Raw genomic sequence first — 17,348 nt, 5'->3', positions numbered from 1 at the left:
TTACCAGACTATCCGAATGCCTTACCAAGCAATTTGAATATCTTGCCAACCTAAAAAAATTGTACATGTTTCTTGTCGACCTTACTAGGTTAGGGACGTAGAATAGCATTTGTCATTAAATTATTTTGTCAACCTAAAAATACAGTACATATGTCTTAAACAGATTAGAAATATGGACATTGTTTCTCAAGTGAAAAAAAAAACTAACAACATTAGTCATAGAGACTAAATCTATAATTTTCTAAAAAAAAGAGAAAATAAATCAAACAAAGTTTGGAAAAAAAAAATGAAAACTAGTTTAGAAAAAAATAATAATTAACCATTAATATGGTAAATTCCAGTACGTATTTTTGAATAGAAAAATAGTTTTGTCAACACATAATAGGAAGAAATAGGCATGTCATTTAACATTGGTCTTGATTATATTTAAAATAAAAAAAAAATAAAATTTTATTTAATACTTTGTATTAAGATATTACTTGTCTAGCACTTACACGGTTTAACTCCTTCATTTCTTTTAAAAAAATTTGTATAAAATTTTAACGTCTATATTAGCTGGCTTTGTTTAACTCAACGTCTTTTGCTTATAGTTTTATAATTTATTTTCCTCTTCCATTCAATTAAAAATTAATATAATAATAAAATCATTATAACTTAATTAATAATTATCTTAAACTGAACTCTTAAAAAAGTTAAGTCCATGCCTTGAGAATCAGCGGCAAGTTGGAACACGGTGTTTGTGTGACTCCGTAATTATTAATGTTGTAAGTTCAGTCAATGCATTCAACAGTTTTTTTCTCCAAAGGCTCCAGTCAAAATTTCCATGCAATCAAAATCAATAGCTTCAAACAGAATAAACCACTTCCAGTTACTGTTACTCCCTTCAAGATGAACAACAATGGTAACATATAATAAAAGTGAGAAACACAGAAACAAGTTGTCAGATACAGCAAAAATACAAAAGAAAAAACTTCACTTTGTTTAATCTCTGAAACGAGCATGACCAGAAAAAGTTGCTACTCTCTACCCTTTGTTTTTTTCTGGTTTGTTCATCTTCTTCTTCACGTGTCAGATGCAGATATCACAAACTTGGTTTTCAAGGGCTGTGCAGAGCAAAAACTAGAGGACCCATCTGGGATATACTCACAGAACCTGAAATCCCTCTTGGATTTGTTGGTGTCAGAATCTGGAAGAAAGGCATTCTTCACTACAACCTCTGGAGAAGGCCAGAATATGATGATGGGTCTGTACCAATGCCGAGGAGACCTCTCAGACAATGATTGCTACAACTGTGTTAGCAAGATTCCTGACATGCTTGAAAACTTGTGTGGCAAGGTGGTAGCTTCACGTGTTCAGCTTACTGGATGCTACTTGAGGTATGAAATTGTTGGGTTCAAGCAGGTGACCGAGACTCAACTGCTTCACAAGGTTTGTGGGTCAAAGAATGATAGTTATGATGATGGGTTTGAGGAGAGAAGGGAGACTGCATTTGGTATGGTGGAAAGTGATGTGAAAAATGGTGGAGACTTGTTTTATACAGGGAGCTATCAGTCTTTGTATGTGTTGGGGCAGTGTGAGGGTGATTTGGGCAAAGATGATTGTGGGGATTGTATGAAAAGTGCTGAGGATCAAGCCATGGCAGAGTGTGGTGACTCTATTTCTGCACAAATTTATCTACACAAATGTTTCATTAGCTACAGCTTTTATTCTAAGAGAGGAGGCTCATCTTCTGCAGGTACACAAACACATAATATATCTTCTTTTCCTTATTTCATGAAATTTCCTAATGGGTAAAGATAATTAGATAACATTTTTTGACAACATTTGAACATCATACATGTTGTGTGATTGGTCCATGCATGATGATGTTCAAATGTTGTCAAAAAATGTTATCTAAGTATTTTTATCCTTTCCTAATTAGTATCGCCTAGAGTCTTGCTTTCTTGCCTGAATCACAATGAGTTTATAAGACTGCAATGTGTAATGTTATTTGTTTTGTGAATTTATACAAGTTCTTTTGAAAATCGAGCCTAATTTCATTTGTGGATTTAGAAGTGGGGTTGATGAAGGAATTCAGTGGATCTTAGTAAGAGGATGAGGTGTCTTTTTGCTTATGTTTTGTACCTAATGATTGTTGTTGTTGTGTGCATTTCTCAAAACTCTAATAATAACAAACCTTGTATTATAGGACGACTCGGACAGGCAGAGACACAAAGGACTGTAGCTCTTGTTGTTGGAGGGTTTGCAGCTTTAGGTTTCTTAATTGCTTCTTTTTTATTTCTCAAGTCAGTGCTTAAGAGAAAAGGTGAAAAGTATTGACAATTGAACTTATATATCATACATACTTATGTGTGATTCATATAGAGTTTATTATATATGAATATACTTTAAGACTATGTAAAGTTAGGAATGTAATGTGGTAAAATAAATCATAATTATCACAATGCATTTTTTGGTTTTAGAAAGTGAAATGTGGGACACTTGTTCCTGGGGTGGTGTGTGATTAGACTGTCATATTTGTCCCTGCCATGTATTTTCTTTGTTTAGATACAAAGAGAAAGAATTATAGAACCTTCTAAGAATTAAAGATTTTAAATTTGAATGTGATACTATGTTTGTTTCTAATTCCTTATCACATTCTAATAATTTTTTTTAAAACAATTAATTACATATGTACATGACCTATATATTGAAGTGATTTTTTAGGTTGGGAATTCTTTTTGAATGATAATGTATGATTGCCCAATTTTTTAAGCATAATTTGGTAAATATAAATAGGATACTTTACCTAGCAGCTTGTAGATTTTTATTGCTCCATAATTGCATTTTTGTTCTTGTTCTTCTTAAAATGTTATAATCAATCTTTCATTTTCACCTTTTGCTTTTCCTTTTGTCTCTCAAACTGTAACACCTCATATATTCTTCCTATTCATGATATCAATAATTGGTATCTTTTTTCCACCATAAGTTTTTCATGAACTTCCATGGTTTATAGAAAAAGTTTAAAACACTTAACTTTTATGCAATTTAAAATATATTTTTAAATTTAAAAATATTATGAATTAATATATCTAAATTAGATAATTCAAAAATATATTTTATATACACAACTTTCATATTTGCTTGTTGATAAAAAGTATATCGATGTGGTTTGACCAATAAGTCTTCATATTAGATTGTTTAGACTATTTCTGATGGTCTATTCTTTTAAGTTAGATGGTTTCAAGATAAAAAAGAAACAATGTAAAAAAAGCTTAGAAATGGGTGATATGATAAGCAAATGGTGAAGGTAGTGGAAACTTAAAAGGGATGACTTTATAAACAAGTGGAATGTTTCAATATTTTGACAAAATTTTATTCCTAATTTCAAAGTAGTTTTTACAAGGGTGAAACATCTTTATTTAATAAGAAAATCTTAGAGGTGTCTCTAAAATGGAGAGTCAAAATTTTAATTTTGATAATTTAGGGACCTAAGGGAGAAACAAGAGCCAAGGAGAACATGTCTTAACATATCCCATGCCCCTCTAAAAGGGGAAAGGACTAAGACGCCCTCCACCTTGCTCTCATGTTTAATTGAAGTCCACCAATCAAAGGTGTCTTTTTCATGTCTTCTCTCCCTAGGTAAAAAATCATACATTACTTGACCCATTATATAAGATCCAAAATAAACCTACTTTACTAATTATAATTAATTGTAGCTTAAGAGAATAAGAGTTTGAGCCCACATTCCACAAATGAATCTCGCTCTTTTTTAATATAGTTGGTCATACTTCTTGTAATTGGCTAAGGATTTGTCATCAGTTTGTCAAGCACATCCCGAGTCAACGAGTAAGGATTACCTCGTACTAAGTTGAGTTAGACTCATCTCATGTTAAGTCAAGTTATGTTCATCTATAGTTAAGTCATTTCAAGTCCACCTAAACCTTAGTTGAGTCATGCCCACATCAGATTGAATAGAGTTGTGTTCATGTTAGGTTGAATAAAGCTAAGTTAAGTTGGATTGAGTTTAGTCAAGTCAATGTAAGGTCGAGTCTAGTTGGACCCATTAGATCAAGTCAATTCAACCCCTCTCGGATCAATGAGTCGATCCACTTTTGGTTGAGTGAAGTTGAAACCACATTTGATCAAGTCAAGTTAAATTCACATTAAGCTGAGTTAAGTCAAACCAGCATTTGACTGAATCAAATTGGAATCATATTAAGCCGATGTCATGCAAAGTTCAGATCGTGTCACACTAATTCAAGGTAATATATGATATTATGTTTGAACCCATGTCCAATAATGTTTGAGTTAAACTAAGTCTAAATTAAGTTGGATAAGCCTAATTGAGCAAGTTGGATTGATTTTTAAGTTTTCTATTAAGTTGTAAATAGTAAACATTAAGAACTAATTTATAATTTATAATTTAAAATCTTTAGAAATTGATTGAAATCTTAATTAGACTAAACTCATTTTAATCTTAATTTTAATATATTTTTGAGTGGAGTTGGAACTTTTAAAGTCAGCTCATTTGGTAAAACAATAAAAGGAGGGTGGATTGAGATTAACCATGATACCTATAGTAATTTGTAATGCTTAAGAAAGAGTAAAGGGGGACATGATTTGGTTTCTAGAAGAGCCCATTTGAAAAGAAACAAAATAGAGTAACACATTTCACACTATTTGGATTTCGAATAAATTTTTATAAGAGAAGTTTAAGGAAATAGCAAACACAAGTCAAAACATGAAACAAGTTAATACAACAAGAAGTATTATACGAAGAAAATGAAGGAAAATAAAAGGCAGTATATTTTAATTATGTTTTATAGCAATTTAAATTTCCAATAATATACATATAAATGAAAAGAGATCCAGGTTTAACTATTAAGGCTTGAAATCATAAGATATGTTTTACTGCATCCTCGTTTTTTTTTTTTCCTAAAAGAATTAGAGACTAGGAGTGAATGAAGATGTGGAAAACTAATATGGATGATAAAATAATAAAAGTTGAAAAACTCGAAACCATGAAGATTTAAAGGTGCTTCATTTTTGTATTAGAAAAATATTGGTTCTGAAAATCATTTAATAAGCTACTCTTATTAAAGAATTTATTTATTTTAAACCAAAAGGAAAAAAAAAAATCAGAAAAAGTAAACAAATAGATCCTTGTTGGGTAATTACAAATTACATTAGGTGAGAGAAGGGGCTATGATTTTAGTAACTTGTTGAATTATACATCACATGAATCTCCATGCCCAAAATGAAATACAAAGAGGCAAAATAATTAATATAAAAATTACGCTGTCTAATTTTAATATTTGAAAACTATACAGCAATTTGAAAAAATACTTTTATAGATATTATGGTCAATAAAAGAAGTTAATTTTTTGTCTTATAAACAAAAAAAAAAAAAGAAAGTCAAGAGGACAAAATAGTGGGTGTGAACTACATAAATTTATTAGGGTGTTATCAAAATATTTGTAATTCATATATCAAAATAAAACATTCATGTGCACATGTGTAATATATTAATTCTAATATAAATGCATATGTTTTTAAGAGGAGAATGATATTTTAACAACTCTTTTTTAACAATTTTCTTTTAACAGGACACGTGTTATAATTCTATTGATTTAAATTTATTCTAAAAAAATATTTAAAACGGACCAATCACAAACTGTCACATATGCGTTGTCAAAAAATTGTTAAAGAAACTTTTTGTTTTTTAATAAGCATTATTTGTTTCATGGTGTTTAAGTACATACTAGATTTATACTGGCCTTCTTTAGAAATAATAAAATACATTGAACATGTCGAACAACGGTCAATTGTCAAATATGATTTTAATAAAAACATTATTAAATTTTAATTTTTTTTTTTATAAAAATTACCATCAAATAATAATAATAATTACATAGATCAAAAAGACTATTTTTTATAGATATTGGCTAATATTAACTACTATATATTACACCCAAAAAATATTAAAAAAAATAATCCAAACATTATCAAGAGAAAAATCATTTATATCAATGTCAATTAAAAAATTCTAACATGTCAATTTATAAATAGTCATGCATCTAGAGAAAAAAGAATTCTTAAACAATATTAATCAAGAAAACTTCAATTAACATTAATTACAAAACTTTAACATTATTGAGAAATAACAGTAACTTTTGAAAAAAAAACAAACTTAGCAATATCAAGCAATTATTATTTACAATTTATTTTAATCTGCATAATTTCATCAACATTAATAAAACTTTACTTGAAATTATGAGTCTCTAACCAGAGATGAGATTATCACACCTCAATTACAGATGTTCACATCGAGATTGAAAAAAAAAAAATATTAGAATAAAAAAATATTAGAAAAACATAAGTCTAATATATGGAAAAATGTGAAATGAATTTTATTTCCAAATAAAATGTAAAAATTTATAATTTTAAGTAATCGAATTTCACTTTTAAATTTAATCAATTTCATTTTTCTTTAAATTCTCTTCCCAAACACTATATTTTATTTATTTATACAAATAATTACTTTTCAAAAAATTCTTTATCCATTATCCAAATTAAGATAGAGTTACCCTTTTCTTTTTTTCTTAATCATGATTACAGTAAAATGTTTAAGATCAGTATCACTTTCCCTTGAGATATAACTATAAGATTTCCAATAGAATGTAATAATACAATGCCTATCCTAATTCTTCACTTCACTAGCATCGTCTCAACCAGATGTCTTCATTCCAGAAGTTATACACATTTAGTTTTAAAATTCACTACATTTGTTTTTTCTAAAAAAACAATTAGTTTTTGAATTTTCAAAATCACATTTTCGAGAGCGAGAGAGAAATCGCAATTGTAAGAAAAAGATGCAAACAAATAGACATAGTGCACTAGTGCTGATAAACTGATAAATATCAGTTAATACTATTCCATTACATGAGATGAGGATTAAAGTTAGTCTTTTTAGAGAACAGTAAAACCATATTCTGTGATATACTCCAACCGTGGCGAGAGGATGCATAAGGTTTCCTCTCCACCATTTTCTCATAATTCCAAAACATATATGAACCAACATGAATAAACGCAGCTGAACAAGAATAAAAATTTATCAATCAATGCACATCAGCGTCTGCTCGTTGGCAGTTAGAGGTGCTAGTCACAACCAACTGGACCATCAGAATGCATCAACCAAACTGTGTGCTACAGATCTTCCAGATAACAAAAACGCAATGGGTTTGGGTAAGCACCGAGCCTACCAAGAGGAATGAAGTGACAGAACAATAGAAGATGGCATAACTTCTTTGAATCAGAGGAAGCAGTTTAAACTTTAACAGGTCATTATGAATGAAACTCGAATTAGATTATATAAAAAAACACAAAATACTAAGAGTGTGTCTAGATACAAAGCCAGAAATGCTTTTGAAAAACCAAACTTCTCTACTAGAACAAGCTCTGTATTTCCAATGGAGAAGCTTTCAGATGCACTTCTAGCTTGTGTTCAACCAGACAATAACATCAGAACTACCCCATCCAAGAAAAGGTAGAACCACCTTGTCTGAGAGTAAGCCAAGGGTTACTTAAAGCTAAATCCAAAACTAGGGTGTTTCTACATGCTGGGTTCGAAGGAACTCACCAAGAAGCTAAGAAGCCACCAAAGATTATACCATTTTCAGGCACAGGCACAACGTGGGTCAAATTAAACAATAAGCATTCAGTAATTATAGTATTGACCATCCGTTTCCAAATGATCACAACTTCAAGTTATTGATTTGACTCAACCCAACCCTTTGTTTTTATTTTTGTGTGTAGTGAAAGAATTTAACCGCGCCCAACAATCAACAGAATAATTCGGGCTCCTCATGCATCCGAGCACCTTTCCATAATAATCCCCAGTGTGAAGAATTTGAAGCCAAAACTACTTTCAAAGTTGCAAAAAGTAAGATAAAAAGCAACCCATCATAAGCTACAGAAACGTGTTTCAAAAACAATACGCAAAGAAAATATAAGAACAGTAACTAAGTTTGATCTTCAATACGAAACTAGTCTAAGACTAAACCTATGAAATGCGATCGTAATTTTACCCAAATATCACTCTATTCAGAGTAGGAGGCCCTTCTCAAGTAACGCATCTCAATGCATAGTGAAACATAATCATTCTATTAAAAACAGCAGGTAAATAACAATACCGACCCGCGTCGTAACAACTAATGACAGTATCAACCTAAAGAATACACAAAAACTTCTCACAAAAAGTGTTTCTTTTTATCAAAATCTAGAAAGGTAAAATTATTGGAAGCGGAAACCCTAGAAGTAGAAGCGCAAGCAGCAAGCCGTTTGAAATGGAAGGAACGGATCTGAGAAAACCTCGTATTTATTTGGGGGCAGGGGTGCCAAGGAGGCTGGCCTGTTGGAGCTCGAGGTCGTTGAGCTGCTGCTCGCGGTCCATCTCCACAATGAGAGGGACGACGAGGACGAGGAAGGTGGTGCCGGCGATCCAGGCCGCCTTGCCGGTGCTTTGGAGGAGCTTCTTGGCTACAAAGGCGGCGTCGCCGGCGGCCTCCCTACCACGGACGACGATGGAGGAGCGTGAGATCCTGGCCAGTATGGAGTTGGAATCGCTGGGCCTAGCAGGGAGCGATACTCCACCTCTTCTGCCTTGGGACGCCATGGAAAAGGGAAACGAAGGAATTAGGGTTCGCAAATTTGTTCTCACTCCCTAATTCTGAAGCACTCCTTGGTCACTACAATTCCTTTTCTTATACCCTTGATATACCCTGTTACGTACCTATATAATATGTGTCATGGCTGTTCTAAAAATATCCATATATACTATTTAAACTTTTTTTAGAATCTTTTTTCTATAACACCGTATCCTATTTTTTGTTGTTATAATAATATATATATATATATATATATATATATATATATATATATATATATTATATAAATAGATATATTCAATCAAAATAATTTTAGTGACAATTTCATTTTAATTGAGAGAAAATGAGGATCAATAAATTTACAACACAAGAAAACGTGTTTTTTTTTTTTTAAAAAAGCTCTTCTTTTTAAATTCGTTATTAGACAATTCCTCCACTTTAAGAGGAGTTTTGATAATTTAAAAGGATAATTTTTAAATATAATATAAAGTATAGTCAAATTTATAGCAACAATTTCAACGTTTTATAATACTAATAAATTAACTAAATAAATTTTATGGAGACAAAAGTAATGTATTTTTATACTAAATATGACTTAAAGGCCTTACAACCATTATTAATACTATGATTTGTAAGAATAATCACTTAAAATAAATAAAAGCATACAATATAAATATATATATATATATATATATATATATATATATATATATATATTAATCATACCAATTAACTAAAAGGTTTAATAGCACTAATGGTCCTTATTTTCGTCACGTGCGTTCATTTTGGTCTCTATATTTTTTTTATTCAATGTTGTTCTAAAGATCGTAATTTGTGTTCAATTTAGTTCTTTTTACTAACGTTGTCTAAATCGATAACGGCCATATCTCCACATGTGCAATTAGAGAGTGAACTGTCATTTATGTTCTAACATGGACTAGATCAGTCATCACCATAGGGACCACATTCGGAAATAATTAATAGAAATGAGGACTAGATTGAACAACCTTCATTCATTACAAAACACAGAGCCACATCACCATCGTCTTCAACCTTCAGCCCAACCAGAAATGAAACCCTACTTTCTTTCTAAAAATCTAACCCTAGCACCGCCACACCTAAACCCTGAGGCCACCACCGCAATCACCACAAACCTACAAATGAAAATTCTAAAATTCATAGAGTGACCAAAAAATCATAGACAAACTTAACCAAGACAGTGAGAATTATAGCCCCAAAGACTCCAAAAACTTTCATATAGAGTGACCAAAATCACATTCACACACCCTTTTTATCAAAACCCTGTCAATGGTTTCAATCACAACATCAACAACTCTAACTTTACAATTGAAGAGAACCAACAAGGAAAAAGAGGAAACTTGGACATTGTTCACAAACTTGGGTTACTAAAAACTTTAACTTGTCGGGAGAAATAAAAGAGAACCCATTTATTGCAACAACAAGAAGAAGATTGGGAAGGAGACATGCCTCATCAACCACCAAGATTGAGAACAAGATTGACTAACCACAAACCTCATTTTCGCTTTCACTGAAGTAAAGTAAAAAACCCTAACCCTAATTTCACTCTCCACCCTCGTCAAAAATTGGGTTCCATTAAATAAATCACATTTCTTTCAAAATCCACCTCAATGTGGCTGAAGGACTCCATGTGGGCAGTTAAATGCCACATCAACATTGTTCTGCACAATTGGACTGTCTGCCGTTAATGATTTAAACGACGTTTGCAAAAAGGACCAAATTGAACGAAATTTACATTCTTTAGGACAACATTGAACAAAAAAAAAATATGAGGACCAAAACAAACGCACGTGACGAAAATAGGAACCATTAGTGCTATTAAGCCTAACTAAAACATCAAAATATTAAAAATTTAAAAATTAAAACAATGAATAACTAATAATTTATATAAATAAAACATGTTATGAGAACCAATGAAGATTTGTTTAGTTTATAATAATATATTAATTTATTAAATTAAGTTTTTAATCGATTAATATATTAATAGGAGTGATTTTCACACCATGTTTTGATGAACTCTTAATTGCACATTTATTTCAAGTCTCTTTTTCTCACAAAAATTCTTTTCAAATTTTGAACTCTTTAAATCTCTCTCTACTCTCACATCGTTCTCATGCTTGTAAGAAAACTTTGGTTTTTTTTTCATCTTTCACATTCTTTTTTTTCACTTCCAATCTTCATCTCCAATGGCATCTTCATCATGCCCCTAGGTTTCAAATGCACAACAACCAAGGATACTCGCTCTTCTCGTCTTGAGGGTTGGGTCAGTGACGAGGATAGATAACAAAATTTCACATAGTTTTGGAAGGAGAGATCACTCATCACTCACGAGTACCTTAATCTTAACTTTTATCGTGATGATGGATTGGATTTTCAAGACCTTCTTTGCTCTCAAAACCTAGAGGCACATCTCCAACTAAATGGTAAAATTTACCTTGATGTAGTTAAAGTTGTTTATGCAAATGTTGGGATGATATATGAAGCTATCACTTCTAGAGTAAAAGGTGTAGATGTTGTCTTAGATGACGAGATTTGGACATCAGTGATTGAGTTTAAGTTAGGAAGAGAAAAGTTGCTATAGGTTTTGAAATATTTAATAAACTGGTTATTTTCCAATCCTGTCGTTTTCCAATCCTATCTTAGTACCCTGAGCCTAGGGATTACACTTTTTTTTTTTTTTTAAATTGGGGAATGAAAAGAGATGATAGGTTGTTAGCACTTTTCATTGCCTAAATTCTTTTTCTTAGGAGGAGTAACCATGCGAAAATGACAAATGAATACATATACATCATGTATTCCTTCAAAGGTCATAATCCTTTCAAATTGGCATGCAATAGTAGTTGACAATATGCTCAAATCTATATGTCTGCCCCAATACCTTTTGTTATACATGTCTGCCCCAATACCTTTTGTTATATTCTATTTTTTTGACTAAGGTTTTTGTAAATTTTCATGTTGATGTAAGGGATGAATCCTTTAAGATCATGAGTGCATCAAATAAAATTTAAAAACCTGCCATCTCTATCCTATCGGGTCTAATCTATAAAGATAATCAATGATTTTTCGAGGATAAACCTCATGAGGACATTGTTAATTATGTTGACCTATCAATATGGACAAAACCCATGTTGCCCCTATAACGAGACCTAAGAATGACTTTTAGAAGGTATTATTGAAACAATTGGATTACATTTTTAGTTGGCAGAAGGAGAAACATAAGCAATATGCTGCCAAGTTAGATTCATTAGATGAGAAGATTCATGCTATTCAAAGGAGACTACGCAAACACCACATTGGTGGTGGAAGCGAATCTTCTAGTCTTCCCTCATTAGATGATGGAGACCAGAATCCTAAAGAAAACATTGGTGATGATGATGCAGATGCCGCTTCCTCTAGCTTTTAGACTTGGATCATTTTTCTGTTTGTTGTATTTTTGTGTTCTTTTGTTTGTGTATACTATTTTTTGAACTTTTGGGTGATTAATGTCTTGTATTTGAACTTTTGGGTGATTAGTGTCTTGTATTTGGATGAACTGCTATATTTTTGGTTAAACTCTTTGGGTTGCATTACTGCTTAATATACTATGATTTCACATTTTCATATGACATGCGCACATCCTTATATTGTCACTCTGTATATCTCTCTATAATTTTTCCTTGTTTTAGTCATGTACAAAGGGGCAGAAAGGTTATGTTGTAAGTAGGTTGGCCATCACAAAAAATGAGAAAATTGTTACCATGTTTAAGAGAAGAGAATTGTTGTTAGCAATCACGTACTACCTGTTTTTTTATGATATCTAAGTCTCAATAGAGATTTGTGTCTTAGATAAATTAGTATTAGGCTTAGTCTATGTGATAGGATATGGAGAGTCTACGAGAGAAGGAGAAGAGGGAATGAAGAGGTTAGGAGAGTAAATAGGGTGTAACTGTAATAACAGATAGTTGGGAGGAAAATGGAGCTCCTATAAAGGGCTGAGATGCTCTTATAAGAGTTAGTTTTTGTGAATTCATTATATAGACAGGACACATTTATCTTGTGGAGGGGGAATTGCTCCCTTGGAGGTTATGAGTGTACATATTTGAGTAATAATAAAAGAAGTATTCAGTTTTCAATTCTTTTATCTCTGTTGTAGTGTGTGTGACTGAGGAGTTTAGATAGATTTTTTACCAAAGAAACTTATCAATTGGTCCGACCTGCCAGATCACTTAGAGAGAGGAGCGAAATGAAGGGAAAATTGAACGCTTTAAAGGGAAGAATGGAGGGAAAGATGAGCATCTTGGAAGGTAGAGCTATCAAAGCGGGTAACCTGGCTCGACCCGGCCCGGCTCACCACGGGTTGGTCACTTAGTGAGCCAACCCAACCCAGCTCATTCATTAGCAAGCCTGAAAAATTTGAACCTGGCTCGACCCACCACGGGTTGGTGGGTAAACGGGTTTTCTCACTAGCCCATTTAATTAAATTTTTTTTTAAATAAAAAAAATTACAAACTTTCTATATTCGAATTTAAACAAATTTCACTCCCAAAAAATGATGTTAAACTGAAGACAATTCAAAATGATAATAAAAAGTACAATATAATCCAAATGTCATCCAAAAACAAACATAAAAAACATACAAGTAAGTTTCTTATATTCATCATTTTGTGTTCCTTATCCATTTACAATATTAGAATCTTAAATAGATAAATCTACAATATTTTCTCTTGAATCATCTTCTTCTTTATCTCCATCTACAATTCAATAAAAAAATGTTAACTAATAATATTGAAACACAAAGTAGTAAATAATTAAATAAATTTCGTAGTACTAATAATAATTTTACCTGTTAATTCAAAACCATGTAACCAATTTTGAGTTAAAATGAGTGCCTCAACATTCTCTGGAAGAATGGAGGAACAATATTCGGTTAGCACACGAGAACCAAGACTGAAGGCAGACTCACTAGCAACTGTTGTGATTGGAATGCTAAGAATGTCACAAGCCATCCTAGATAAGTTTGGATATCGATCTCGACGATCTCTCCAATAACTCAATACATCCAACTTATAAAAAAATTTTGGATCAAGATTCCCTTCATCTAAATAAAGGTCCAATTCAAACCTTCCAATGTCATTAACATGTTGGCTCAAATAATCCACATATTCCTAAAACATCATGAAACATATTTAATATGTCATTCATCATAAGTAAGAAATAAAATAAAATAAGTTGAGAATTAAAAACTTACATCAAATGCATCCATCACCGACTCATCATTAGTAAAAGAAGGTTGTGTTGGAAGGGAAACTTGAGAACTTGAAGTGTTTGACTCAACTGAATTTAATTTGACATATTCTTCAAACAACTTATACATGTTATCCTTTAAAAAATTAATCTTTTCTTCACAAGTATAAAGATTAATCTTTCTATAACAAAATCGAATTGCTTCAAACTTCATCCGTGGATCAAGAATAGCCGCAATAGCAAGAATGTCACAGTATTGATCCCAATACTTACTAAACTTGTTCATCATACTCAATGACATATCTTTAATCGTTATATCATCACTTTCAACATTGTCCAACAACAAACATTCAATTTTCCAAACTTGCATGAAGTAACAATTAGAAGTTGGATAAGAAGAACCTAAAATCAAATTAGTCATTACAAAAAATGGCTTCAAGAACTCACATTTTCCAGACCTTTTCCACTCATCATTTGAGAGACAATGAACATAGTTTCTATCACGGATAGCCAAACTTCCAAAGGCACGTCGATATCTAATTGCACTCTCAAGCATAAGATAGGAAGAATTCCATCTAGTAGGAACATCCATTCTCAAACCTACTTTGGAATCAATATCCCTTACTTGCATAACACATTCTTTAAATGCAATTTTTCTTGCCTCTGATCCTCTCTCATATTTTATACTCTCTATAATCTTTTGCAAAGTATCAGAAGCCACCTTTAATCCCTCTTGAACAATAATATTCAAGACATGTGCACTACACCTTACATGAAAGTAATCACCATTACAAAGCAAACTATTTTGCAATTTCAATTGCTCACTCAAAATTTTATGCAACACCTCATTGGCACTAGCATTGCCTAATGTGATAGAAAAAATCTTTCTATCTATTTCCCACTCAAGCAAAAAAGCAAAATTATTTTGTGCCAAATCATGACCAGTATATGGAGGTTCCATTTTACAAAAGGCAATAATCTTCCTATTCAACTTCCAATCAACATCAACAAAATAAGCAGTCAAACAGATAAACCCTTCTTGATTTATAGAAGTCCAACAATCAGATGTTAAACAAATTCTACTATGAGATTTACGCATTACAAGTTTGAACCTCTTTTTGTGTTCATGAAATTTCTTTGAAATATTAGAAACAAACACTTTCTTTGAAAGTGTTTGTGTGAATGCAACTGACGAAATTAAAAATAAAAATTAAACACATTCAAACATCATAGAAAGCATCAAAGAGAGTGAAAATGCTAAACCCAATACTAGAGCAACAAATATCTAAGCACAGCTAAAACTATTAAAATACAACACTCAATTAAAAACATAACAAGTAATTAAACATGTAATGTAAAATATTTTAAGACAAAAGACATTATAAAGCATAAACTTTTTTTTTTTACCATTTCATGTAACCAAGTGTTTTTACCAAAAGGAAATTGGAATTTTTTTTCTNCAAGGAAAACCGTGCCTCTTCTTCTCAAAGCCATTAAATAAATTTTCTCTCCTCAAAGCCTACCACCTACGTGACAGCAAAACCAAATTGGCCAAATGCAAATAAGCCTTTTCTAAAAGAGAATTGAAATTTCCTCCCAATAAAACATCAAAAGTCGTGACCCAAATGGTATTTACTGCAGCAAAAATTAAATGCACATTATTTTTTTACTCTAAAACCAACNAAAACTTGACAGCCCATGAGTCTTTCAAGGAAAGAAAGGTGAAATGGATGCACCGTCCCAACCATCATTTTCATTCGGCAACAAAAAAAAAAGAAGAAATCGTGAGTTGCAATTAAAAGAAAATGAAATAAAAAATCTGCTGATGAAGGCACCAGATATTCAATCTAAAAAAAGAAGAAGAAACCATGAGCTCCCTTTTTTCCTATCATCACCGCTTCAACATTCTAGCAAACACACCTCTGAACTAAGCATACTCAAAGCGCTGCAGCCACCTCCCCNCTGCACCGTTCTTGAAAGCAAGAAAATGAAGTTGATATATAAAAGATGAGCGTGAATATCACCCAAGCAAATGAATCACCGTCTGCAAGCTAAATAGAGAAATGTGATTGCAACGTCNACATGTGCCACCTCCGTCCAGCGTCAATACATTCCAAGAAAAATAATAAAAGAGTACGGTGGCTGCAGANAACNCTAGGCACCGTTCCAGCCCTTTTTTTTAAAGAACGTTCAAGCCCCTCTCCAAATAAAATTCTGCCGAGAATGTGATTCAAATAAATATGCTATGTAAAGAAAAAAAAAATAACGTTTAAGCCAAAGTCAATGAAAAAGGAGTAGTTGCTGGAAGCCTTTCATTCAACCAAAGTCATAGTGCCAAGCCATTGTTCAAAGAAAAGAGAGAAGGAAAAAAAAAAAGTTGCAGCAGCCTCCTTCCCNGCCAATGTAACAGTTTCCCCCTAGGGTTGTGTGCCCAAGCTATATCTTTCATTCANGTCTGCAGCTTGACCTTGGAGGCTGGACACGTGCAGGCCCGTGAGTGCTGAGATGATGGGCTGCTAGCTTCAAAATAAAAATCCAGTTGCACCTCTTTGCTTGCTGGACGTAGCCTAGAAGCCCGCTGGATGAGATGCAACTAGACCATGAAGAATAGGAGTGCTGCTGTGTGATGCTTGGATCAAGGTCGTGATGGCCTTTTGAAGCATGCTGAATCATGTGTTGCCTCTCCAAGCAAGTGGACCTCTTCATGTGCTGCACGGGTGCAGGTCTTCTTTGGGTCGTGTGAATATATAGAGTGCAGCCCGTGTTAGACGAATGACGCTGCAGCTGGCTGCTCCAATTCACTACTGGATGCTACCCTTTTTTATTTTGCTGGACGTCCCAATTTGCAACCAATAAAGAGGCCAAAAACCCTTTCAAATTATGGGCCGTGACATTCTGTTCCAGCTGCAGGACGTGTTGCTTGATGTACATAGGTGTTGCACTGCCCAACACGTTATCACCTCCTGACTTGGCAATGCTCTTTATTTCAACTAATCTTCATTTCCTCTCTCCATGCCTTGCTGGACATCCTCACTTAATTGCCCATGGGTCCCGCTGCCTATTTCTCCCAAGCACAAAAAAAAAAAAAAATGAAAATGTTACTTCTCCAGCAAACCTATCAACACGTCTTCTAAAAGCAAATTCCCTTCTAGGTCGTGGCATAAAGCTTGGACGTGAGCTCCTTGCCCCTTTTTTTTTCTTTGCAGGTCGAGACAACCCTTTTATTTGCTAGACGTCACTTCCATCTTCAATTAAAGCATCCCCTTTCTCATAAGCTTAAAGAGTAAAATCAACTTCTTGTGCATACTTTTTATAGAAAGTCTTGAATTATGTGACAATGTTCCAAATGTCCTAAATTGTATTTCCAAAATTTTCCCTGAAAATAATAATACAAATAATTAGCTCAGAAAATTCAAATTAACTAAAATAAGAATTTCA

The 17,348-nt window shown here is 32.6% G+C and overlaps 2 protein-coding genes across 2 annotated transcripts; one reads left to right on the top strand and one right to left on the bottom strand.

Moving 5' to 3' along the window:
• Positions 1-958: 958 nt before the first annotated feature.
• Positions 959-2,319, top strand: LOC106770342 (cysteine-rich repeat secretory protein 11). The gene is made up of 2 exons (XM_014656157.2): positions 959-1,735; positions 2,189-2,319. The coding sequence occupies exons 1-2, from the start codon at positions 1,000-1,002 to the stop codon at positions 2,317-2,319; spliced, it is 867 nt and encodes a 288-aa protein (XP_014511643.1). The 5' UTR covers positions 959-999.
• Positions 2,320-7,931: 5,612 nt separating this feature from the next.
• Positions 7,932-8,767, bottom strand: LOC106771331 (mitochondrial import receptor subunit TOM9-2). Its single transcript, XM_014657294.2, has one exon. It carries the CDS (start codon positions 8,654-8,656, stop codon positions 8,360-8,362), a length of 297 nt encoding a protein of 98 aa, XP_014512780.1. The 5' UTR covers positions 8,657-8,767; the 3' UTR covers positions 7,932-8,359.
• Between the last annotated feature and the right edge of the window lie 8,581 nt (positions 8,768-17,348).

This window comes from Vigna radiata, chromosome 8, assembly GCF_000741045.1.
Source record: "Vigna radiata var. radiata cultivar VC1973A chromosome 8, Vradiata_ver6, whole genome shotgun sequence".
Lineage (NCBI taxonomy): Eukaryota > Viridiplantae > Streptophyta > Magnoliopsida > Fabales > Fabaceae > Vigna > Vigna radiata.
The sequence above is the reverse complement of the archived record's forward strand: the minus strand, read 5'-3'. Positions and strand labels throughout refer to the sequence as shown.